Consider the following 27,433-nt stretch of genomic DNA (forward strand, 5'->3'; position numbering starts at 1 on the left):
AACAGGCAAACCAGCAGTACAGTCGATTCCTGATAAGTGAATAACCTCATTGTATCTCCACAATACTTTATTCACTTATCAGGAATGAAACACAGTACACTGTTTTTCTTTCCTTCCAAGAGCCTGATACCTACGGACCATCAAATTTGGATTCACTACGTTGAGCTCACAATTTTTTGAACATGGAAAATAAAGCTCCTAGGATAAGATAAGAGGCTGGAGCTGTAGTCCTTTGCTGCTAATGTCACAAAGGGTTTTGCTACTGATGTAAGTTCAATTGCGAGTTACTCCCTGTGTTTAAAATAATCACATTGAAATTGAGGTGACAGTGTGAAATATGCATGAAAGATCTATTTTCTGTATGAAACCACCATACAGAAATCTTGAAAAGTGAAAAGATTGTTCTTAGATGAGTACCTGGACCTTTATCATTAAACAGAGAGGCTTGTCTTTTGCCACTAGGACCAATCTTGTGTGACAGCTTAGTTTTCCTCAACTAATTTGTCCATATATCTTTCATATTTCTTCAACTTAGAATTATATCCTGGCTGATCTCATGATGTAGGAGTGCCTCAAAAACATCCATGATTTTTTTTCTCATCTGAAAAATGAATTTCTTCATTTCTCACAGATGAAAAAATTTCAGATACTAACCAACATCTATGGACATGTGTGAATAGGCCCTTATTGGGATGCTGTGAGTGGTTAGAGGAAAATGAAAACAATGGCAAAATGCAAAGGTTAGCATCCCTGAATGAATTGCGGGGTGTCCAGAGCCATTGTGTGCATTAACAAAATGGCAGAGCCCCCGGTGGTGCAGTGGGTTAAACCCTTGTGCCGGCAGGACTGCTGACCAATAGGTCAGCGGTTTGAATCTGGGGAGAGTGAGTTGAGCTCACTCCGTCAGCTCTAGCTCCTCATGGGGGGACATCAGGGAAGCTTCCCACAAGGATGGTAAAACATCAAACATCCAGGTGTCCCCTGAGCAACATCCTTGCAGATGGCCAGTCCTCTCACAACAGAAGCAACTTGTAGTTTCTCAAGTCGCTCCTGACATGAAAAGAAAACAAAAAGACAATGGCAATAAAAGCAGGAATGTAGGTACATTGGCCCTTTGGATTGGCAGGATCCAGATTTTCATCCATCGTGTATTGTTATGAGCCATATTGGTAAATGGTGGTGATGTAAACATGGTGGTGATATTCATGTCACCATCATTTAATAATCTGGACATGATCATGTTTTGTATCCATGATGGATTCCAAACCCAAAGCGCTGTGGATACAATACAAAACTGTAAACATACTTATGGTTCCACAAATGATTTTACGTATGGGAGTTCTGGAAACTTTTGAAGGTGTGGTTCATTAATCTGTATGGGCATGCATGTCACAAAAGAGTTGTGTGGAGCATTGTAAAAGTTATGTTTTCCTTGCAAGGAAAATGCGAGGATGCAAAGATGAATCAATGGCAGAATTTATGGGTATGACGGGAGCACTTAACTCTTCTTCTTTTGCTCCTTACAAATTTGCCCCCAAACCATTTAAAATACTATTTTCCCAAATTTGACCACATTAAGTCTGCTTAGGGGTAAAACTAGCCCATGAGTAATTTTGAGTGGAGATCTGGTGTTGATTCTCCCTTGTTAGCAAATGTGGGTTTTTGAACATGCGTTTGCCACTTTTTTCCTTTAGGTTGTAACCTAATCAGAAGACGCCCATGTTGGCTGAATCAACAAGAGTGGGCAAATACAGACCACCTGCTAGGTGATGTCCAAAAGTGGTTTTTTCCCAACTTGCTGAGGACACCTTTATGAAAACGAGCCAGTTGTCACCTCTCTGACAAGCCACAAATACATTGTTGGTGGGCTGCATTCAGGTTGTCAACTCACATGTTGTGCAGTGTATCTGAAAAGTCATGCTTTTTGAGCTTCCCTTTGAGACATGAGGACTTGCTCTCAGTCAAGCATGCTGGATGACTATCCTGACTACTTCGCCATATCAGTGTTTCTTAAGGAAAGATAAACCACGGTGGCATTGTTTACACAATCACTTATCCTAGGAGAATAGCAAGGCACATTTTTTTTGTAAAGACACTTTGAATGTCCTTTGGCAAGCAATGTACATTAGAAATAAATAATAACTGAAAGTCCCTGACATTCTGTAAGGTTGGTTACCCTCCATTCATTTCAAACTCTGCATTTCCTTTTGAATATATGGGTAAGATTTTGACATGACCTCAGCAGGTGTATATACCAGGATACCTCACTGTGTAAACTGGCCCATGCAGTTTATTTTATAAATCATATATCACAAATGTAATATGCAGCTGAGAAACAATGAATGGCTTGTATTGTTGAAGGCTTCCATGGCTGGAATCGCTGGGTTGTTGCAGGTTTTTCAGGCTGTATGGCCATGTTTTAGAAGCATTCTCTCCTGACATTTTGCCTGCATCTGTGGCAAGCATCCTCAGAGGTTGTGAGGTCCTCACAACCTCTGCAGATCCTTGCCAGAGATGCAGGTGAAACGTCAGGGGAGAATGCTTCTAGAACATGGCCATACAGCTCGAAAAACCTGCAACAACCCAATGAATGGCTTGGCCACAAACCACTTAATATTTATGGTGGGATTTGGACCCATAATGCCCCATGCTTGTCTGTCACTTTGCTCATTCTGAATGATATTGTTTCCAATTCTGTTCTGGACTTTTGGTTGCCCTAGCTGGCTGAAAAAGTTTATCAAGCAGACTTGGTTTTCCTTTCTTTTAAAAGAAATCCCCTTGCAATGTTTACGTTGTAGTAAAATAATGCCACAATTAAGGCTCACACAGTCTTCCTGGGAAGATGATCTAATTCCCAGTTTTTCTTATCTTTCCTGTTTTGTAACGAGAGGGTCTACATTTTTACGACATAGCAGGCACACAGTTGCATCACAGGATGCGGCCACGTGATGCAGCTGCACTGATGAGGTACTCGGAAAACATATACCAGGGAGTGGGATTGCGGGAAGCAGGCACTGGCAAAGCCACATACAAGGCATCAAGAATAGGCCCAAAGGGAAGCAGGACGGTAAGTGGCACTATCTCGGAAATCCACAGACAGAAGCTTGGGGAAGCAAGCTCTGTAGATGGAGGAAAAGCAAAACCAGGTCCCCACGTGGACTGCCCAAAAATAGGTGCCGCAATGCCCAGGGTGCAATGCTTCCTTTCTGAATAGGCTACCAGAGCACTTCCTAGCAGGGGGGAGAAAAAAAAACATGGGAAATCTGTGGACTCCATTTGGTAAGAGCACTTTTAAGTGGGCTTCAATTCCTGAGTTTGGAACAAAGGGATGGATTGTATGGCTTGAGTCCCAGAGAACATGGGGGTCGAACTTTCTCTGTCTGCATAGTCCCTCCTCCTCCTGATAGATTGAAAAACTTGATGCATCAAATCAACAGTAACAAGCTCAATCCCACCACAGTCAAAGGTTGATGAAGGGATGACAAAATTGGTAAAAGGTTTGGGCAGAATTATTATTATAATAAAAGCATTGGAGTGACATCGTTTTTGAGTTTTCTCTGATAAAAGTTTACCTGTCCGAACGTATCTTCCCCTACGAACCAGCTCGGAGACTAAGATTGTCTGGGGAGGCCCTACTCTCAGTCCCACCTTCCTCGCAAGTGCGGCAGGTGGTGACGAAAGACAGGGCCTTCTCAGTGGTGGCCTCTCAGCTGTGGAACTCCCTCCCTAGTGATATTAGATTAGCCCCCTCCCTCCTAGCCTTCAGAAGGTGAGTAAAGGCCTGGCTCTGGGAGCAGGCTTTTGAAATAGGGCAATGTGGAATATGTGCAATTGATTACGGAATGGCCTTAGACTTTGATCCCTGGATGGCGTGTTTTAACATTGGAAACATATTAAAGCAGTGAATAATCAAATCCACAGATTTTAAGCCTGTAATTGTGGAAGGCAAACTGTACTTGCTTTTCTCCTTAGAAATCTGTATTTTTTATTATTTCTCATAATTATTTATTTTATTATTTCTCATAAATATTTCTGCCTCATGTGCTAAGATCAAAACATTCCAGTTGAGCACGTGTAGCGTTGCTGATTTTACTTTAAAATACCTTACACTAGAATTAAAATTACAGAATCCTTGAGTTGGAAGAGACTTCATGGGCCATGACCCCATTCAGGAAAATCACATTCAAAGCACCCTCAACAGATGGCCATCCAGCCTCTGTTTAAAAGCCTCCAAAGAAGGAGCCTCCACCACACTCTGGGGCAGAGAGTTCCGCTGCTGAACAGCTCTCTCAATCAGGAAGTTATTCCTAATGTTCAGGTGGAATCTCCTTAATCATTTAAGGCTCTCCCTGAGCTCACACAACGAGAAATAGGTTCAGTTCTTGTGGGTTTTTTCGGGCTATATGGCCATGAGAAATGCCTCTAGAACATGGCCATATAGCCCGAAAAAACCCACAAGAACTGAGTGATTCCAGCAATGAAAGCCTTCGACAATACAGAGAACTAGGTTGTTCACTGGGTGAGTTTGGGACCAATCCCACCAATAGTTAAAACTATAATACTTCTATGTATTGTCGAAGGCTTTCATGGCCGGAATCACTGGGTTGTTGTAGGTTTTTTCGAGCTATATGGCCATGTTCTAGAGGCATTTTCTCCTGACGTTTTGCCTGCATGCTTGCCATAGATGCAGGTGAAACATCAGGAGAAAATGCCTCTAGAACATGGCCATATAGCCCGAAAAAGCCCCCAACAACCTATAATACTTCTGAGAACTGGAGGTCTAGTTCCATATCCTGCCAGAGCACTGAGTAGTTCAGAAGAAATGCCAACATTTTCCTCTCTCTGATCCCAACGAAATACTTTAAATGCTCCCGCAAAGCAATTGCACATAACTTTAGGGACACTGATCAGAGTCAATTATTGACTTGTGATTTTTTAAAAAAGAAAATGTGTATATATTTATGTGTGTCGTGTTTTTTTTTTTGAAAAAGGGATCTCCAATATGATGGTGTGCTAGTAATTAAAAATGACCCCTTGCTTATATCATGAAGTTGTTCAAAAAGGCAGCTAGCGTGGGGAGGGTGAGGAAAGGGGGAGGCAAAATGGACCAAGGGTATCTACAAATCTGCATTCACTCTCCAATCAGAGGTTCACTTAGTTGGAATCGACTGTATCTTTGTACACAACAAATAGAAAAAAAATCAACAGGGACGTGAAACAGTGAGGTGTGCAGATGTATTACCAACACGGAATGACCACCAACATTACAACACACAGAGAGAAAGAGAGACAAGTATTAGGAAAATGGTTTAATATTGGAGACAGAAGCAAAAAACTGCATCACACAATAACATACGTTACAAAAATAAGTTTGACTGTTTCAACTACACGGTTATGTTCACAATGAAGACAGAAGAATCAGAAAAAACTTTTTGATCTAAACAGCAAAAAAGCAAACCCCTATTTTAACTAATACATTTATCCACGTAAAGTGACTGTGTACTCCTAAATTCTAATTTATTTATTTTTTTTATATTGTGTAACTGCACAATACAGAATAAAAAGTGAAACTTACCGCTTGTTTTAAAGACAAAATTCTAAACACTAAATATAAGCAAAGGGAAAGAATTAAACCAAGCCAAAGTTTGTTTGTTGCTTTGTTTGTTTGTTTGTTTTAAATTCTCTAAACAAAACCAACGTTCCTTTCTACCAACTGGAAATCAAACGTGAAAATCAGCCATGACCTGGGGGCTGCTCACAAGAGGAAGCCCACCATTATTAATTTTTTTTCCATTTTTTAAAATCTCCAGTATAAAAAATTCCACTGGTACAAAATGCATAAGTACAATCAAGTTTTAGAAATAGGAAAGCCTGTGGGTTTTTTTTTTTTGTGTTTTGTTTTGTTTTTTTTTGGCTCAAATTCCATCAAACAGCAAAATCCAAATGCATCAACAAAACAGAAACAATACTCAAATGGTCTTACAGTTTTCCACTACATTGCAGTAACTTTGGCTTTTCTCTGACAAAACTTTAAAAAGTTACAAAAACTTAGAGCCATGCCCATTTCACCCATGGATTTGGTATCCATATCTGGAGGATTCACATGGCCTTCAAGTAAACCCCATTACTCCAGTCACCAGGTTTCATGCAGCACATATAAAATGAGCATGCATCCCTTATGCCAATCCAACCTTCTTCTTGGTATAAGTTACTTTTGCATAAGTAACTTCCATTGGACAAAAATGCAGGTCAGGAGTGGCATATGGAAAACAAGTGTCTATAGAAGGCATCGGCAAACTTTGGCCATCCAGGTGTTTTGGACTTTGTTGGAGAATGCAAGGAATTAGTGAGTGTGTGTATGTCAACTGTAAAATAAAATGCATGAAACTGACTGGTCAGGCAATGCCTGGGGTGATGGCTGAGCCTGGACCTTTTGGTTACTCTTGCATTTTTGTTCAGACTTGAGCTATGCAACTGCGGAGAGAGAGAAGAAAGAAGCAGAGAGAGAGAGAGAGACTATTGTCGAAGGCTTTCATGGCTGGAATCACTCAGTTCTTGTGGGTTTTTTCGGGCTATATGGCCATGTTCTAGAGGCATTTCTCCTGACGTTTCGCCTGCATCTATGGCAAGCATCCTCAGAGGTATCCTCTGAGGATGCTTGCCATAGATGCAGGTGAAACGTCAGGAGAAATGCCTCTAGAACATGGCCATATAGCCTGAAAAAACCCACAAGAACTGAGAGAGAGAGACTGTTTTGCTTCTTGGCTGCTGAAAGAAAGTTTCTTCATATGGACAAAGAAATACAATTTTAAATCTCTCCTAAAGGACATTTAGTGAGTCGATGCAGCTGATCGTACATATATTGTTCTGAATGAAGAAGAGTAAACTACCTGTTCTTTACTGTTCACCTGTGTGGCATATTCTCTTTCTCTGACAAGGCAGTGGATGGGCTGGTCCAATGTGAACTACAAATGGTTTATTTTACAGACTTCAGCTCCCACAATCAGCTGTTAGGAATTGTGGGAGTTGAAGTCCAGAACACCTGGAGTGCTGAAGTTTGCACATACCTGATCTATAGGGAGTGAAACAGAGCTCTATCGAGTCAATGGGAATCCTCTGCACTATGGAGTTTCCACCCACAGTATGAATGGCTCATGTCCTATGTTTTTGACATTCTCAACTAAAAGAGAATTCTTATTAATCTACAAACAACAATTTCTCACACCACAAATACCCCACTCCCACCCCTGCCCAGGTACACAGCGTTATTTTGTTGTTGTTATTGTTATGACATTGATCAGAAAGATAATGAAACTACAGGTTTTTGTTTTATTTTTAAAAAATCCCTCTCTTTTGTTAATTAGCACTTAAGTTAATCAGAACAGAAACCGTGAAATGATTCCAGAGAGTAGCAAAAGCCAAGGAATAATTAACCCCTATGGTGAAAGAAAGATGAACTTGTTACTCCTTTTGAAAATGGCCATTTCATTGACATGAGCGAATTTGGTTGGGAATCTACTACTACGTTTTGTGCTTTTGGAGTTGAATTTTGAAAAACAAATTCACCTTGTTTATTTTCTCCCTCCTCTTCCTCTGTTTTAAAGCCCTTTGCATTCTTGCAGCTTTCCCCCACCCCCTACTATTTGATATTTCATAGCTTAGTGAATGATAAACTATCTGAATTTTATGTTAAGTTGTGCAGGCAAGCAAGTTCAGTGCATTAGTAAAAAAAAATTCCCTATTTTGTGAAATTGTAACCATCTGCAAATGATGGTTCCTAATGCCATGTCAGCTCCCCACTTAGCTGAGAAAGGCAGCTATCTGGCAAAGCCTCGGCTTTATTGATGTCCCCATATGCATCTCCCTTATTTGGATCCCTGACTTAACCTCTAAGGAAATGGACTGAGATGGTCAATTTATTTTTGGTTGTTTAAAGTCAAAGTTGGACAAGAAGAAAGGGATATGTGGTGCAATTAATCAGGGTTTCCAAGAATAAGGAATTTAGCACCAGCTGGTGGCATGAATTACAGTTCGTCCTCCATCCATATTCACTTGGGTTTGGGGCACAGGACCCCTCAGAAAAGCGAAAAACAAACACGAATAAAGGAATTTCTAGGTCTTCCAACACAACTCTAAGGTCAACTTCTGGTAGACGCCAACTACAAAATTGCATTAGACAAACCAGAGATTGCCTCTAGAAATCTTGAGGTCCTCCAGGATGATAGCAGAATGTTGACTATAGCAGTGGTTCTCAACTTGTGGATCCCCAGATATTTTGGCCTTCAACTTACAAAAATCCTAACAGCTTGTAAACTGGGAGGGATTTCTGAGAGTTGTAGACCAGAACACCTGGGGACCCACAGGTTGAGAACCACTGGACTATAGCGTCACACTGGTGGACCTAGAGATCCCTAGAGATAATAATTTTAGTTCAATCCATGAATAATAAAATGCACAAAAATAAAACGGCAAATGTGGAGGGAGGATTGAACTCTACTTGGTGTAATCTATCACACATTGTTGCTATTTTGGAGGGCTCACATGGGGCTCCAAAGCAGGCTATATATACGCAGGCAGAACAGTTGATGTCCTCCTACATCACACATGAGCTGAGGTTGGATTTTCTTGTCTATTCGGGTTTTTAAAAAGTTATTTGGAAATTTAAGCAACGAACAAGAATACATCTTGGGGGGAAAATCCATAATGATGGTCTCTTATCATGTATCTGTGCATGTAATAATTCTGTAGGCAAAAGAATTGCTGCAAGAAGTACAAAATAGCCCTCAAAAGGTTCAGGAAGGCCCCAGCAGTAGTAAAAATGTGAGAGTAATACAGAGCATTTTACCTATACTGTAAGTGCGTGTGCTATAAGAAACCTTTTTTTAAAAAAAAATTATATATTTTTACATCATTTGGATTCTAGTCCTTTCCACCCCAGGGCTTCTCTAGAAAGCAATCTTTTAAAAGCAAGGGAGGGGATATGAAGATCATCTGTAGCTTAAACAGATAATTTACGAGGGAGATTACGGGGAAGGAAGAAGTTTGAAGGTGTTTTGAATGAAACCAAAGAGGAATAGACACAGGGGAATGACTTTTTATCAGAAGCATAAAAGGCTGCTGAAATGTATTGGCTTGGAAAGGGTTTTACTTGCCAGTACAGATGGCCCAAATTTGGTTTATGGGTAAGAATGCTATCCAATCCAACTTTTAGAAAAGGCAGTGAAGGGTTATCTCTTTCTCTTTCTTTCTCTCTTCTGTTTTCTCAGATATGTTTTGCAAACACAGAGGATTCATAGAATCCCTCTGTGTCAAGGATGGCAATCACCCAGCCTTGTTGGACTACAATTCCCATCTGATCTAGATAATAGAGTCAAGAGAGAGATGCAGTCAAAAAACCTCTAAGTGGGCTGTGTAATTGCCACCCATCCCTTGCAAAACACATTTCCCATGGTAAACGTTTCAAGGCCTGTCTCTTTAATATTGTCACAACAGAGAATCAGAGACACGAAATAGATAAGGCGATACCTTTAAATTAAATGACTTTCTGTTGAGGGAACGTGCGAGTTTCTGAGCTGTGCCAAAAATCTCTTTCTAGTGTCTAGCAAATGGAAATCTGTTGCCATAGATTAAGTGAACAACAGTGCCAAATGGACTATAAATGTATTGTTTTCGTTGTTTCAGCAAACTAGATCAAATATCAGCTTCACAAAGTGGTCGTAATCTACTTCTGCAACCTCACCAATTCCATGACAAATATATTAAAATATATGAATTGCAGGTGTGGATCCCGAAACACTAAAGCACACAAGCCAGGTAAACCCTGATTAATGGCAATTCCCTGATACATAGGAAAGTGTTATTTGTCCTTCACATTTTCTATATCCACTGCAAGGAAAGCCAATGCAATGGTGACAAACACAAACAGTATGCCCAATGTCAAAAGGGTAAGTAAGGCAGTGTTTTTAAATGACTGCAACCCTATGGCACATTGAGAACATGTCTCCGAAATGACAGCATAATAACACTGAACTGCATTGACCCAAACATCTAGAAAGGGTGTTATGCAGACATTCCCGGTGGCGCTTATTTGTCCAGTAAGACACTTTGCGCTTCTTTCTTTGAGCAGCTTTCCTTCCACACCATGATTTTCAATGCCCAGGGCACAATTTTCTTTATTAAAAAAACGAATCACATAAACTGCATGTTTGTGGAGGTCTGTTGTCAAAATAATTCCAGAACTACTGCTGAAGTTCAATGGAATTGGCTACATTCAGATGAAACTGAATTTTTCATCTATATTGCTTGCTCTGGGTGATTTCTACTGAGTCTGTTGTGCCCTGTAGATACTGTATATACTCATGCATAAGTTGACTTAATGTATAGGTCAAGAGATGAAACCATGGGTCAGTTGAGGGTCGTCCTTCAGGCAGAAGTAGGTGCCAGTACTGCCTTGGAGCCAACCGCTCTTGGCCAGTGCCATTGCCATCCAGAAAGGCCTTTTGCCACTCTACTCACAGAAGAGGATGATTCCATTTTGGATATAGTATTAATGTAACTCAAGCTCATGTATAGGCCGAAGGTAGGACTAAAATTAAAGTCTGTGATTTGATAACTTGGGGGTCATTCTGCAAAGAGAGAAAAGTACCAATGTCACTTCAGGGTGCTTGTTGCTGCTGGTCACCATTTCACCTATTCAAAAATGCCAGAAAGGTTTGAGAGGGTCACTGCTTGTGTTTGGTTCACCTGGGATGGACTGAACCTTTGCTTTTTGTCACTCTACTGAGAGAAATTATTTTTAAAATATAAGAATAAAGGAACACTACTAACATTGACCCATGGATAAGTCTACTTGGGTTTTTGGGTTGACTTTTAACTAAAGTTCCTAGACCTATATATGAGCATATAGGGCAGTGGTTCTCAACCTGGGGTCCCCAGATGTTTTTGGCCTACAACTCCCAGAAATCCCAGCCAGTTTACCAGCTGTTAGGATTTCTGGGAGTTGAAGGCCAAAAATATCTGGGGACCCCAGGTTGAGAACCACTGATATAGGATAACTCTTATCAGAAAAGGAACATCTACTTCCTTGAGTAGAGTGGTGAAAGATAACAGATTAGTCAGTCTCAGAAGAACCTAAAGCAGTGGTTCTCAACCTGTGCGTCCCAGATGTTTTGGCCTTCAACTCTCTGAAATCTTAACAGCTGGTAAACTGGCTGGGATTTCTAGGAGTTGTAGGCCAAAACACCTGGGGGCCTACAATTTGAGAACCACTGACCTAAATGAAGCACTGATGCTTTCTATTCTCTCAGTATCCCTTTGAGGGGAAGCACCAAAGAGCCACTGCCACCATTTTCCCACCCAGGCATTCAAACAAAGCCCGTAAGCAGCATCACAGCAGAAAGAGTCGAGTGGGTTGGCGGTTTTTTTAGGTTCTTCTGGGATGGACAAAGCTCTCATTTTTGTTGCTCTACTTGGAGAAGGGGATGGCTTCCTTTTTTCTTTTTTTTTGGTAATAGTAGTATTTATATTGACCAATGGATAAGTCAACCAGTTTGGGGAGTTGGTTTTTTGACTAATATGTCTAGACTTATACATGAGTATATACACTAGATCAGTAGTTTTCAACCTGGGGTCCCCAGATGTTTTGGCCTTCAACTCCCAGAAATCCTAACACCTGGCAAACTGGCTGGGATTTCTGAGAGTTGTAGGCCAAAAACATCTGGGGACCCCAGGTTGAGAACCACTGCACTAGATCTTGCAAGCCTTTGCTCCCCAGGATGGTGTTCAGGGTCTACTGCTGCTTAGCTTAAATAGTCCATCCACTCGGACATTGAAGCCCTTTCTCCAGGAAAGGTGCCTGGTTTACGCCTGTCTTGTTGGCATCCAAGCTATGTATCTAACTGTGTTCCCTTTTTTCTTTTTTGCCTTTCTATGAATTTGCTGCAATTCAAAAGTCTGCATGTTCCCTTATCAACAGAAATCAGGTTAACAAAAGATATTGCCACACCTACTTTTTAATATCTATTAGCGCTGGATCAATATATTACAGGTAACGGCAGATAACACATCAAAGCATTACGACATGTGTAAACCTCATCCATAAAACATAGTTTTAACTGCAGTGCACAATAAAGTTTCATCCAGGAAGTTCTAGTGCATTGGATTTTAAGCAAAAGTTCATTTTATTTTGTTACAAAAATATTTTTTTTCCTTAATGGATTTCAAATCGTGGGTTTACCTCTCCTACCTAGGAGTGGTCGTACAATACATAATTAAAGAATTATTATTTTATTTTATTAATACTGAATAGCATTTTCCCAGCAGCATATTAAAAGCTCTTTTTAAGAAAAGACCAACAAAAAAACCCAAAAAACCAAAGACCTAAAAAGGAGATCTACAATTACTATTTTAAATATTTTTTTAAGTTATAGATACAGAAGAAATTTAGACAGCAGTAAAATATTTTTTTTTTGTCCTTCAGGTCGGCCCTGTGCATTTTTCTGATTTCAACCATGTATTAAATAAACCACAAAAATTAAGTATATATATATTTATAGCTATAGATATATATATATGTATATATAAAAATAAACAGCAAAATGGTGAATGTATAAAAGTATTAACACTCAAGACAGCTCTGGGTGGAAAGGGTTAAAAGTTCAAAACTTTCTCACCTTAGAGGTTTCCATACATTATGAAGAAATTACATTGTGAGGTTTGCTTTCACAGCGCGGATGTGCAGAGTGGTTAGAAAAGTGAAACATGGGCACTTGTACAATGTTTTACAAAAAACATCCAAGAGAAATAACAAACAACAACAATTTCAGGCAACAAGACCACAGGATAGCAAGTTAACAAACTGTTTTAACCTCTTTTCCTTTAAATATTAGGGATTTATACAAAACACATAGTAAAATACCCATGTTATCAAATTACTTCACACAAGAAACACACTGAAGCTCTAGGAAGAAGAAAAAAAGTACCTTTGGAGTTTGGCACTAAGATTTTTTTCCCATTGATTTCTTTTTAATTATTATTATTATTATTATTATGTCTTTAAAAGAAAAGGAAAACTGATCACATTTTGCTGAACACAAACACTTCTAAATTGTCCACAATAAGGATTGGAAAAGAAAAATCGACACCAATGCGTCACGGAAGCCAACACAAACTTAGTCTGGAATAGTTTTTATTTTTCACATGAAACCCTTCTTATTATTTTTTTTTTAAATTTTAAGCAAACGTCTTTTTTTCGTTTTTTGAAATTCGTTTTTTTCCCCCGTTTGTTCTGTTGTCGATGTTCAAGTAAAAACCAATTTCAAACCTCTTTTTGTTTAATAAACACAGAACACTTAAAGACCAAAGGACCCAGGATGAAACCACAACTGAATTCACAGAAGCACCAATGGAACGACAGCTTACAGTAACCTTTCTCCTGTACATTGAAACAGTATAAAATATAGGTAATTTTCATGTGCATTAATTCATGGATTGTCTAACTTGTGAGTCAGTTCAGCAAAAGGTGACACAAATAGGTAGCATTTGCCCTAAAACAGGGTAAATTTATTTTATTTCATTTTATTTTTTTTTCTCGTTATACTAATCTACAAAAAAGTGGTTCTATATATATATTCTTAATGAGAAAGTGAGCCACCTAAAATGGCCTTATCAAAAAACTTTACACTGCCTGAAAAATGTAAAAACTATTACAGACCTCTAGAGACTTAAAATCAGACAGTTCTTCATTTCAAACTGTTTTGGAAGTAGTCTGGTAGAAACCAACATTCTGTGCCTCTGGACACATATTGCTATTGTCATCAGTGACCAGCCAGAATGCCAATCTCTGTATAATACTTTCAAGTCTGTTTTATATATATATTTTTTCAAAACACAAAAAAACGAAAAAGGAAACGAAATAATAAAACAAGGAAAAGGAACAAATAAAAGCCCTAACAAAACATTTTGCCACAGGTTGTGTGTGTGTGTGTGTGTGTGTGTGTGTTTAATAATCCTATCCTTAATTTGACTACTAATAAATTTCAACCTTGCATAAATGCAGCAATGCTTTTCACATTGACTTCCCAGAATTCGTATAGCTAGATGAGGTCACATGCAAAATTTCAAAAGGTTCAAACTATAAGATCAAAGGTCAGTAGGAGAACCAAATTATGATGTGAGGTCAGAAAGACATCAGAAACAATGACGGGACGATGAAACTTTTTTTTTTAAGACGCCACAGGGACATGCTAGGCAAACGATGAGCTAACGGGCATGAAGATGTCTAGGGAAAAACAAGGAAGAGGAAAAAAAGTTACGGAGAATCTATGCAGCAGAAAACAAAAATCACTTCTTTAATGGGTGCAGGAGAAAAACTAATGCAAATCTTTCATCATTAGACTCTCAGCCATTTGCGCAATTTGCATTAACTGTACACTTGGTCGACAACAACGGCACAATGAGGGGACCCCAAAAAAGGAATCCATCCGGAAGGAGTTAGAGAAGATGGATTTCTGTTTCATTTGGGGAGGAAAAATCGGGGACAGAGGGGGAAAGGTTTCAACAAATGGAACAAAAGGAAAACGTTGCGGTGTCGGGGAGAGTTGGGAAGGGTAGCGGGAAAGAGAAAGGATAGTCCAAGACGACTCAACTTTAAACTAGATAATGGAAATTACAAACAAAGTCAACCAGACAAAACTACAAACAGGAGGATATAAAAGTATGAACCATAAAAGATGTAGGATTCAACAGTGAAAAAGCACCCATTCTTGGCACGTATACTCTCGAGACTACTTCAAAAGGATCTAGCTAGCGGAAAGAGTTGCTCTTTAGTTATCCAATAAGTTAACAATAGGCAATAAATAACTTCCATTATTTCTGAGGCAGTAAAAATTTTTGTATAAAAATAGAAATGCTTTTTACAAATAAAATTTACAGGCCTGTGGCTTTCTTTTGTTATCTATTATTATTATTATCGTTATTATTATCATTATTATTATTATTAAATGTATATCTCTCAAGAAACATCAAGTATTGTCGCTCTTTTGATTTATTTTAAACCCTGTAGCTTTAGAAACAGATCTGTCTTTTTTTTTGTTTTTACACTAGCTCTGAAAATTAAAAAAAACAACCTCCTAAGAACATAAAAAATAAATTGGAAATAAAAAACAAAACCAACACGTGAAATATATCAAGATGACCAGTGTTTAACAGGATAATAGAACATAACGTCAATCTGAAGCCCTAAGAACAAAAAAATTATTCAAGCCCCTTAATAAGAAACGAACTGAATGAAAAAGAATTGGTGTCATTTCTTAATGAATTCCTTTCCTGGCCCACGGCCACTGTATTATATCCTATAAATTGCTGGTGCCATTTGGATAAGTCTAGGTCCAGACGTACAACTGCTTTCATTATCCCCATTTTGTTTCCTTGACAATTTCAGTTAATACTATTTCAGGGGCGTGTGCAGGTTTTCTCTTGAAGGACAATTAATCTTTTTAGAAAAAAAATGAAGACGAATATCGAAAGTACGTAATTTGGTACCTATTCGGTTGGGGTAGCCAAGTTTCTTTTGTTGGCTGTTGGGGAAAATGGAAGCAGTCTTGTCAAAACAGCGGTCTTTTGGCGGTGGTCGGCAATGTGTTGTTGTTACGGTCTTTTTCTCAAGGCCCCCCACCACGACAAAGGGAGGGTGGGTTCGCTCAAGGGACTTACCCTAAGAAATCTAAATTAATAGCAGTAAGCTTCTGGGGGTAAGGATCAGTAAGGTTTGCTGTCATTTTTGGAGCGCTTCAGTTGAACTTTCAAGCGTTTCATGCCAATCTGAAAGCCATTCATCGCCTGTATAGCAGCTTGTGCAGAGACAGGATTGTCGTAGCTAACAAAACCTACAACACACAAAATTGGGGTTGGGTAACAACAAAAAAGGAAGGGAAAGCGTTAGATTGAATAATAATACACTTAATAATACATTCTATTTATATTCTGCTCTTTCTCTTCGAGGGGACACAGAGCAGATTACAACATACACAGATAGGCAAACATTAAGTGTCTTAATGCAGTGGAATAACAATGACATACAAATACACAGAACAAAGGTAAAGGCTTCCCCTTTCATCTCCGGCTTTCTGGACGTGGTGCCCAACACTGGCCATGGGGAGGTGCTTTGGTTCCATTTCCAAGCCAAGGAGCCTGTTGTCCATAGACATCTCCTTGTTGTGTTGCTGGCATAGCTACATGGGTGACTTTATTACCTTCCCGCTGAAGTGGTACCCATTGTTTTTCTCATATTTGAATGTTTTTGAACTGCTAGGTTGGCAGGAGCTAGGGCTAATAGTAGGAGCTCACCTTGACCCGTGGCTTTGAACTGCCAAAATTTAGGTCAGCAGACTCAACAGTTCAATGCTTTAGCTTGTTGTGCCACCATGACCCCTATTTAATTTTTTTCATTATATTTAATTAAAAAAATAAAAATAATAATTTGCAGTGTTCTTTTATTGCATAGAGCAGGGGTCCTCAAACTAAGGCCTGGGGGCCGGATGCGGCCCTCCAAGGTCATTTACCCAGCCCTCGCTCAGGGTCAACCTAAGTCTGAAACGACTTGAAAGCACACAGCAACAACAACAACAACAATATCTCATCAGCCAAAAGTAGGCCCATACTTCTCATTGAAATACTAATAAGTTTATATTTGTTAAAATTGTTCTTCATTTTAATTATTGTATTGTTTTTAAGTGTCTTTTGCACTACAAATAAAATATGTGCAGTGTGCAGAGGAATTCATTCATGCTTCTTTCAAATTATAATCTGGCCCTCCAATAGTTTGAGGGACTGTGACCTGGCCCTCTGTTTAAAACGTTTGAGGACCCCTGGCATAGAGAATAAGGATTTGCACATATAGTAAACTCTCAATCAATACACGAGGATTGGTAGATGCTGGATAAATGTAGTTTCTGGTTGCTTGAAAGTTACTATTAAAATAGGCTTAACCAATATTGTACCCCATACTATACTATAAATTCTGCAGTGATTTAATACTAATATTGAAATACAGTAATTAAAGGCAAATTAGGACAAATAACTTAACGTAATAATATTACATGTCTGAACGCATCTCCCCTTACGAACCATCTAGGACAGTGGTTCTCAACCTTGGGTCCCCAGATGTTTTTGGCCTTCAACTCCCAGAAATCCTAACAGCTGGTAAACTGGCTGGGATTTCTGGGAGTTGTAGGCCAAAAACATCTGGGGACCCACAGGTTGAGAACCACTGATCTAGGACCTTAAAATCATCTGGGGAGGCCCTGCTCTCATTACCGCCTTCCTCACAAGTACGTTTGGCGGAGACGAGAGACAGAACCTTCTCGGTGGTGGCCCCTTGGCTGTGGAACGCCCTCCCTATAGATATTAGATCGACCACCTCCCTTTTAACATTCCAGAAAAAAGTCAAGTTGTGGCTTTTTGAACAAGCATTTCCAAATGCAGAGTAACTGACATAGGAAAAGGGAATGACAACAATGAGACCGGACAACGTTTTTAACAAGGAGACACTATGAATTTATATTTATTGATTTGTTTAGTTTTTACTATATGTTATGTTTTTAATTATATTATTTATGATATTTTAAACATTGAATTTTACACTGTTAACCTCCTTGAGTCACCTACAGGCTGAGAAAGGTGTTATACAAATACAGTAAATAAGTAAATAACAAAGTTTTTCTGTATTATAAAAACACCTTCGTGAATACAGTAATGCAATTGTAGTAAAATAGCAGTTAAACTTTATTTTATTTTAATTTTCATTAAATTTTCACCGGTTGTTTTGAAAGTTCAGTTTGCTCAAGTTCCAGTTAGTGGAGAGTGTACTCTATATTGTTCCATGTCTAGCAGACACATCCCTTTTCTTTTCAGTTTACTATTGTTCGCTTATTTCATTTCACTTTTGTTTGCTACTCTTTTGTTCATCTCTCCCTTCCTATTCATTTCTGCACTGATTACAATGGAGACTCAGTCTGTCTGCTTATGTCTATAACACTGGTGTTTTCTGTTCCAATGGCCTATTTTTCATATTTTCATATTGCTCCCTTGAGGTGCAACTGCCAATTTTTCAGATAGATTGGACATACAGCTTCCTTTTTATGAGCCGTTAAAAGAGGTGATATTCCCTAAGCTTCCCACTAGTTCATGCTTCAGATATCCCAAATGGAACCAACCTGAGGGCATTCCTGTCATACATCAGTCCCTAAAGCAATGGCAATTTCATTATTTATGTATATATGCTTATATCCTGTCTTTCAGATAAAAAACCAAGATGACTAACAAAGAAGTAAAATATCGATAAAAATATGTTTTCAAATGCTAACCAAAGACAGTAAAGCAATAAAACATAATTACTTTAAAAGAAGAATCAGAGAAGGAGCAATATAAAGCCATAATAACAACCAATAAAACCCAGTCGAGAAAATTCATTGAAAAGACAACAGGAAGGTCTTCATAGCCCTATTCTTATCCAGTGATACATTTCCAGGCAAGTACATTGATTATGTTTTGTATTTGTTTATATCCTCCCTTTTCTCCAGCAGTGGAATGCAAAGCAGCTAAATATATATTTGAAAAACAATACAAATTAAAACTATATAAAGTAATTAATTAAAGTATAAATACAGCCAGCTCTCCATGCTCACTGGGATTAGGGAATAGGGTTCCAGTGAAAGTAAAACAAAAGGAAAATAAAGAAATTGATAATGTTTTTATGCAAAATAACACATTTCTAGGACTATATGATTTTATGGTTGACTTCTGCTGGACGTTGAGTACAAAACCACACTCAAGGATTTAGAGCAGTGTTTCTCAAACTCTGCTCCTCCAGGTGTTTTGGACTTCAACTCCCAGAAATCCTAGCCAGTTTGCCAGTTTATAGAAACTGCGGGAGCTGAAGTCCAAATGTGCGGGTACGGCTGTACCAGGAGCTCCAATTTTATTTTCTTTCTGTTATCTGTTTGCAGTTATAGGGCAGGCCTCCTGCCCATCATAATTAAGCTTTGGTTCCACCCTTTGTTCAGGGCTCTGGGAGGGAAAGGAGCCATTTTTGGTCAGTCTCATACAAGGAGGCTAGACTATAGGACATAGACCAGCTCATCCTGTAGAAAAGCTTCTTTTCTCAGGAACATCCAGGGAAAAGGAACATCCAGGGAAACAGAGCATCCAGGGAAAAGGTCCCAAGGCTCTGGCAGAGAGCTCACAGCCTCTCAGCCTCATAGCAATCAGAGGGAAAACAGCCCTGAAGTTTCAAAGAATTCTCCGAGGGAGGACAGCGCTACAGATCCACGGAACTCCATCTGAAATATCTACAAGCCTCAGTTGGTAGGTCTACTCGATACCCAGACACATTTGGAATCGGTAGTAGGACCCACACCAATGAGGCATAGATAGTAATCAGCCTGGGAGAGGTTAAAAAGGGTTTTTTTTTTCTACAGAGAAAGTACAGTTAATCAAAGTCAGGTACCAGCCCATTGAGGACTAGACTGAATAGCATTAACGGATTCATTAACAAAGCCTTGAAGTGTTGTTTGAACCATTGAAGATTTGTTGTTTGTTCCATAATAAAGACTTTTTTATATCATTAAAGACTCTAAAGACCATCACTTCAGTAAAATCCCTGAGAACCTCTCTTTGAGGCGCCCCTGGCTTCCCGCTGGGCTTAAAGTATACGTCCTATAAAAAAGTACAGCTGTTACAGGCCCAGCGCGCGACAGAAGACCAAAACATCTGGAGGATCAGAGTTTGAGAACCACTGATCTAGAGATTCCCAGAGAGATGGTCTCCCTAGAAATCTCTAAGTCCCCCAGCATGACCAGAAGAAGTCAAACATTCCTAGAGAGAATACTTAAACCAAATTCATGGATATCCAAATCTGCAAAACTCAAAACCTCAAATGGGGAGGGACAATGGGAAAGAAGCCATTTGACAAAGGATAAAAAAATAATTAAATATTAAAAACATTAAATTTTATTAAAGGTATACAAACCTTAAAAACAGCACCGTACATAGTAAAACCCCACCCCAGTATATCTTTAGAGATGTGGCATAAAATGTTTTGACTTCTTGATGGAAGGTAAGCAAAAATGAGGCCATCATGGCCTCTTCTAGGGAGGGAGTTCCAAGGTTTGGGAGCATCTACCAAGGAGACCCCCCCCTTTACTTCCATTAACCAAGCTTGGAGGGACAAGGAGAAGGCCTCTCCAGATAATTGTATAGCATTAACAGATTCATAAAAGCAGTTATGTTCTTTCAGTTGATCTGGATCCAAGCTTTATAGGTCAAAACCAACATTTAGAATTATGCCTGGAAACAGCCAATTGAGTTATTGCAATAGGCTGAGGTGGCCCTAGATAATTTTCAATGGTAAGCAAACAGTATTTTGGTGCCCCCCCCCCCAACCAATCACTGATACATATTTTCTGTTTGTCGTGGGGGTTCTGTGTGCCATGTTTGGTTCAATTCCATCATTGGTGGAGTTCAGAATGCTCTTTGATTGTAGATGAACTATACATCTCAGTAACTACAACTCACATATGTCAAGGTCTATTTCCCCCCAAGAGCGCCTCAAGAGCGCCCCCGGGCAAAATCAACTATACTGCAAATGCTTACTTTGCGTAATGGGTTGAGCCACCCTTGGCAATAGGGGAGTTGTGCACTTTGTGGTATACTCACATGGACATTGCATTGGAATGGGAAGAAATTATCATATGTAAAGTATTTCATGTTCTTTTTGTGAGCAAGCAGAAAAAGAAGGGGGAACAAATCTAATTGCATTGTTGGTTTTTCTTAATCCAGGACAGAGAGAGAGTTTAATGCGATTTGCAAGTAAATAGTTAAACATATCGAGTTTTCTTACACAAAAGAGAATAATTAGGTGTTTGCAATAAGGAAGCTTGAGTGCATAATAAATGGCATTTCTCTACGAAGGATGACATTAGTTTCATATGGTGACACTTTTTAGTGTGCACATCTGAAAAGTTTTATGCTTTAATTTTTGCATTTTTACTAATCTGTATGGATGTTCTTGCACTTCTTGGAGATACCATTGCTGTTGGTGGTGGTGGGGTGACAGATCCTGCTCTTTCACAATTACCATCCTCCTTTCCTTCAGTGTGATACTTACAGAGCACAAAACATAGAAATGTGACAGAGGGGACTCTTGTGCCCAGTCTATTTATGCCAGTGGTTCCAACCTTTTTTTGACCAGGGGGCCACTTGATCAGGGACCACTTTGACCAGGGATCACTCTCCAACATTAGTACCAAAAGGGTTACAAATACGTTTTTAGTCAACTTTAGATTTGGTTTGGTTATTTGGAGTTGTGACAGCATGAGTGGCGCCACCTATATGTAGAACTGTTAGTTGCAAGATTTAAACTGTTGTATCATGCTTAATCCTGCCTTTTTACCCTGCCTATGTATAGTTGGATTGATTGGTTATTTATAGCTGTCAATCAATGTTGCTTGCACCAGTTGAATTGCTTTCTCAGCTCAATTGTTTGGCTCCACCTCTTCCTGGAGGAGGGGAGTGCTCCCCTTTTTTCATTCCACCATCAGATTTTCTACGAGATGGATGTGAGTAAGAGACTTGGCTCTAAAAGCCCCTGATTAAGTTACCTCTCAGTACCAATTTTGAGGTTTTTACCCTTGAGTCTTATGCTTCATGTTCAGATCAACCTGAACAACATTGGGAAGTTTCAATCGCCTTCAAACCAGTTATTTTGGCACCAGAGGAAGGCCTTGTCCCTTCAGATATAGGCCATTGGAACTGGGGTTGTGATTATTCCGATATTCACAGCCATTGAGGAAAGAGGAAACTTGGGAAAGCTTCTCAGCTGCAAACTCTTTGGTCCCAAGACAAATAGAGACTATGATGTATATTTTCCTTCACCTTTTGAAACTTCCAGCTCTTAAAGAGATAACTCTTTGTGAACAATAAATCTTATTTTGAGTTATCTACAGTGTTTGGGTCTTTGAGAGTTCCAGTTTCCTAAAGGAGGGCAAGAAGCAATCCCCTGGGGGAAAGATGTCACGTCCATGCCTCTTTCACTAAGAGTTATAGCCCCCCCGGCGCGACAGCACAGGAGTGCTGATTCAAATGATAATAATAATAATAATAATAATAATAATAATAATACCTTTATTTCTATACTACCCTACCTCCCAAAAGGGACTCATTGCATTGGCTAGACTACATCAGCTCCAGTTGCTGATACAAAAGATATGCCATCCAGTAGTCACCATCTGCTCACCCACAGAAAACCATATTTAATAATCTAGAGCTGATGTGTTTGTAGTAATCTTTTGTGTGTAGTCAGCCTCTCCCCTCCTGACATCCCCGTTTTGCAAAACCAATTGCTTTCGTTGCCGCATGGTGGTTCACAGATCAAAGGGTGGAAACAACTGATTTATGCCAATTTTCTTTTTGTCGTGTCAGGAGCGACTTGAGAAACTGCAAGTTGCTTCTGGTGTGAGAGAATTGGCCGTCTGCAAGGACGTTGCCCAGGGGACGCCTGGATGATTTGATGTTTTATCATCCTTGTGGGAGGCTTCTCTCATGTCTCCGCATGAGGAGCTGGAGCTGACAGAGGGAGCTCATCCGCCTCTCCCCGGTTTCCAATCTGCGACCTGTTGGTCTTCAGTCCTGCTGGCACAGGGGCTTAACCCACTGCGCCACCAGGGGCTCCTCCTAAGATGCCAATGAATCTTAGATAGTGAATCGTACCTTTGCTTTATCTACTTGTGTAGGTATGATGCCATAATTATGTAAAATTTCCATTACTATCTTAGAAGACAAGTGCACAAATATTTCGTACAGGGAAGAAGAAGCTCATATGAGCTGCAGAAGTGAGATGAAAGTGATCAGCGACATAAAAAGGATAGAAATAGATATGGTGGTTGATCCTGGTTGGATATATTAGTTGTAGTTAAACCCAATACACACATGACAATGATTCTGTTGTGCATTATATCAGATAAATGGTTGTTCGCAACGAATTCAAACTGGAATTTTGAAAATGGCATATCTTCACACTCTGCACCTGACTGTAGTAGGAAGGGGAGGAGAATTAAAGCAATCTGATTTTAAATATTGCTCTTGTCTTTTAGTATTAAACACTACATACCAAAACATTTGCTCAGATTGGTCTGTTTATCAATGAAGACCTTTGCAGAAATAACATTCCCAAAAGGCATGAACATCTGCAGAATGTCCTGGTCTCCAAACTCCTGCGGGAGGTGATAAATGAACAGGTTTGCTCCTTCTGGACCTTTGAGAAAAGAGAGACCAGATTACATGCATGTATTGTATAGATAACCATGTTAGGTCATTTACGCTTCTTACTACTACATCACTTCTTATGACAGGTTGCACATCCCTTATCTGAGATTCCAACATCCAAAATATTTCAGAATTATGACTGGGATGTACACCTTTGCTGTCTGATGTACGTTCCTTCACATTATTTCAAAACATTGTATAAAATTATCCTCAGGCGATGTGAATGAAGTATATATGAAACCTAAATGAATGTTGTGTTTAGACCTGGGAATCATCTCCAAGATATCGCATTATGTACACATATGCAAACACAATTATTCCAAAAATCAGAAAATATGTATCCAAAATCCAAAACGCTTCTGGTCCTAAGCATTTTGGATCAAGGATATTTAACCTGTACTGTAACTTTATGGATATTTAGCTTTTGCAATCTCATTGCCACCAAATGCACTTACTGTGTCAGATTTGGAGAAGCATTGCTGAAATTGGGTTTTCCTGACCCCTCTCCCAAAGCAGCCTGAAAAAGCTATGGCTGGTTTCAAGAAACCTTTTATTGCAATGGGATGCGTAGACACATGGAAGCGAGAACTGGCATAGCTGGAAGGAGGAGTAGCTTTTGCATGCAGAACTACCTTCTGCTTAAGCAAAGCAAACCCCAGTTTCCTGACATTATTTAACTGTATTTGCATAGCCTCAACAAGACTTCTGTGATATTTATATGGCCCACTGCTTCTTTTAAACCAATATACAGTACCCTACTGTATATCCACTAGTCTAAAATTAACTATAAATTATGCAAATAGTAACCATATCCCCAATAAAACTAGAAAACTCCTTTGAGAGCAGGGAACTCAAAATTCCTTCAAGAGCAGAGAAAGGAAGGAACTGAGGCTGGGTGGTGGGGAAAACCTCCCACTTATCATGTATAATTAGTCCTAATTTATTCTCAGTGTTAACTTACTGGGGTTTATTGTGCTTTAGTGGCACTGAGCAAGAAGCAATCAATCATTTATTTGCTTCCTGTCAAGACCCACAATTAAGTAAAAAACCCTCTAAGGGGATGACAACAGATCTTGTCAATAACCGTCTAGCTACAAAAGCAACACATTTGCGGTATATGAGGAACCCAGACTGGAGTCTCCTTCCACATGAGAAATACATTTCTCAAGTAAGCATGCTCTGTGGATTTTTTCAGAAAATAATTTTAGAAAATCCAAGACAAAACCTTTGCAGGAAATTTTAGGTCCTCAAGCATGACTCTGTGGCCTGTGTCCACAAAAAGCTAACCACAGAATAGCACTGGAGGATCCAGAGATTCACAAAGAGAACATTTCCATCAAATCCATGAATAATCAAATCCACAAAAGTAGAAACTGCAAATGTGGAAGGTGGGGTGTACTTCTTTACTTTATTAATTGATACTAATGGCCATGACAACATAATACATTTAGAGTGAGGCTCCATTTCAAGCCTGTTTATGTTGGCCTTGCATCATTGAACTTCTCTACCCCTTCTACTTTTCACTTCTGAATTACTGGATCTCTTACCTTCTTTCTGGCTGCCTGCAGCACTTTGTTGTTGTAACAAACTTTGACTGTACAGCGTCGGCAGTGCCGCAGCGGCGTACTGCTGGATTCCTGAGTAGGCTTGGGTGAGGGCATCCATTGTGCCAGCTGTACCATTCGTCAAGCCTGTCGCACCAAGTCCTCCGTTCAGGGCGGCCATACCTGAGAGCATTTGAGCAACTTTACAAAAAACCCAACAATAGAGAAAAGAAATTGCACTTATTCATTAGTGCTTTCCAGACGTAGTTGGCATTAATACGACACCAATGACAATGGTTGCTCATGCAAAAGTCTGGACACTTCACCAGATGGCACGGAGAGACCAACAGCAGCAACAGCAACGACATCACACCGAAAAGAAGAAAAAACTGAGCACACAGAGACTTTGGTTAAGAATGACTTTTAGCATCAACTCAGCTTCACATGCAAGATGCTCCTGGCCACTACTAAGGAAAGCTGGATAGTTCTATCACAAAAAACATAACCTACAGCTGTGTCTTTACAAATGTGGCAAATCTGTGACTGATCAGACAGCTGACAAATCCCACTTAACTGAAAACTAGCATGTCACTTAGTGTAACTTTCTTCTTCCTACCCTGGTTTAGGATTTTTTTTCTAACATGGAAAAATTATCTGAGAATGAAGTGAGATCCAAGTTTAGCTATGGAAGATCACAACACAGCAGTAGAGCATGTACTTTATATGTAGAAGATTCAAGGTTCAGTCTTTGGGATCTCTAATTAAAAGAATGGAAGCCGTCAGTGATCAGAAGGACATTTCTGTGCCAGAGACATTTGAGAGATACATGTCCTGACTGTAATCTCAATGTGCTCATCATCTTCTTTTCTCGAGCTTGTGCTATGTGTCCAATTGTACATACTTAAGTTCTAGCTACTAAAGACTTGTGTTAGCTTATGAAACTCAGTCAACTCAGTCTAAGATATCTGATTTGACATATTGGATCCACACTGGTAGTGGCTGTTACTGTGCCTTTTATATAGGTTAATTTTGGGGTTAATTAAACATTAAAAACAAAATGGAATGCTTTGCTTCCCAGTTTAAAAGTTCAGCATACCTTTTTGGACACGTGAATAAAGACTTCTAATAGACAAGATCTGGGATTGTGGGAAGAATAGCATGTATATGCATGCCTCTGCACTGGAGAATTAATGGATTTAGGCACCTCTTTAACAGCCATGGCTCAAAGCTATGGAGTCCTGGGGTTTGAAGTTTGGTGAGGGGTATCAGCACTCTTTGGTGGAGAAGATTCAAGACCTGGTAAAACTACAACCTGGGAGTTTCCTAGCACTGAGCCATGGCAGTTCAAGTGGTGTCAATCTGCATGAATTCTGCAGTGGAGATGCACCCAAGGACTTCTGAGTCAATTCTAGCATGCAGACTCAGTCAACTGATCTCCTGTTAAAGCTGCTCAAGACAGGAGGGCTGTGAAATATCATTTCAAATCTATAATGGATTATCAGTTGTAGTCAACACAGCTCTTTTAGAGGGATGAATGGCCTGATTCTATATAAAGAAACTTACTGCTATCTTCTTAAAAGCTACAAAAGTGAGGGAAGTATTCAGTCACATGCAAATGTACAAATAATTCACTTGACCCAGCATGCCAACTGGAACACACGATCCTGCCCTAAGTAGAGCAATATGGACACAATGATATACAGATTGGGGAAAGTGTGCACCAAAGAGTAGAAGAATTTGAACCATAATCTACACATTTCATGTGGACTCTAAAATAGCATTTTAGAAGTGACTCTTATCTGTCTGCAGTGACACATTTCCATATAGGAATGGAACAAAGTCAATGGAAGGTTGGAAAAACCAGACTGTGAGTGAAATTGGACTGGACAGAAGTTAGCACTTCCAGTTATAAAGGTCCCAGGGAAAGGCCTCCCTCTTGCTGAATGGAGAGACCATAAAAGACTAGATAAACCAGGCATCTGGCCCACTACAAGGCAGCCTCACATATTCACCAAGGCTTCTGAATGTTATCTAGTGACAGCTTCGTTGGAAGTGATGCTAGGGGCAATAATTCAAAGGTTGTTCAAGAAAATGCCTAAGGGGAAAATGTTAAGATATGTTTCTATCTCTCTCCTTCCTTTCCACTTTTGAAAAAATAAGGAATGAGAACAATTACAAAACTAATTTAAAACAAGACTGGTGGTGGACAACAAACATTTGGGACCAGCCCTAACAGACAGAAATGAAATAAGATGACCTAATATTTCTCCTCTTGTATTGACTAAACAACACATAATCTAGGACAGTGATTTTTTTACAATTATATGACAGTCAGGACATCCTGGCAAGAGTTTTGTATCTAACATAGTCTTTAACAATTAAGAGTATTTCAGTGTATACATTATAATTTTTTAAAATAAGTATAATTTAGACAGTATTATCACATGGTAGACATCTGATATTCCAAAAAATGTCTTGCATCTGATATTAATGGGGTAGGTGTGGGTTGGAAAAGAAATGCTGCTGTACTTGACAATACTAACACATAATGCAAACAAGAGGGAACAAGT

At 39.3% G+C, this 27,433-nt stretch overlaps 1 protein-coding gene across 31 annotated transcripts in view; it reads right to left on the reverse strand.

The window, feature by feature from the left end:
- Positions 1-7,320: 7,320 nt before the first annotated feature.
- Positions 7,321-27,433, reverse strand: part of CELF2 (CUGBP Elav-like family member 2) — a 652,882-nt gene continuing 632,769 nt past the window's right edge. For 22 of the 31 annotated variants that reach the window (XM_060776483.2, XM_060776481.2, XM_060776479.2 and 19 more), the window contains 3 exons: positions 24,867-25,064; positions 23,165-23,308; positions 7,321-15,884 (listed from right to left, as the gene is read on the reverse strand). In XM_060776483.2, the coding sequence (XP_060632466.1) occupies positions 15,757-15,884; positions 23,165-23,308; positions 24,867-25,064 (470 nt within the window). In that variant the 3' untranslated portion in view covers positions 7,321-15,756. The remainder of the gene's footprint in view (positions 15,885-23,164; positions 23,309-24,866; positions 25,065-27,433) is intronic. The other 9 variants (XM_060776482.2, XM_060776494.2, XM_060776491.2 and 6 more) reach the window with 2 other exon arrangements.

This window comes from Anolis sagrei, chromosome 5, assembly GCF_037176765.1.
Source record: "Anolis sagrei isolate rAnoSag1 chromosome 5, rAnoSag1.mat, whole genome shotgun sequence".
Taxonomy (NCBI): Eukaryota; Metazoa; Chordata; class Lepidosauria; order Squamata; family Dactyloidae; genus Anolis; species Anolis sagrei.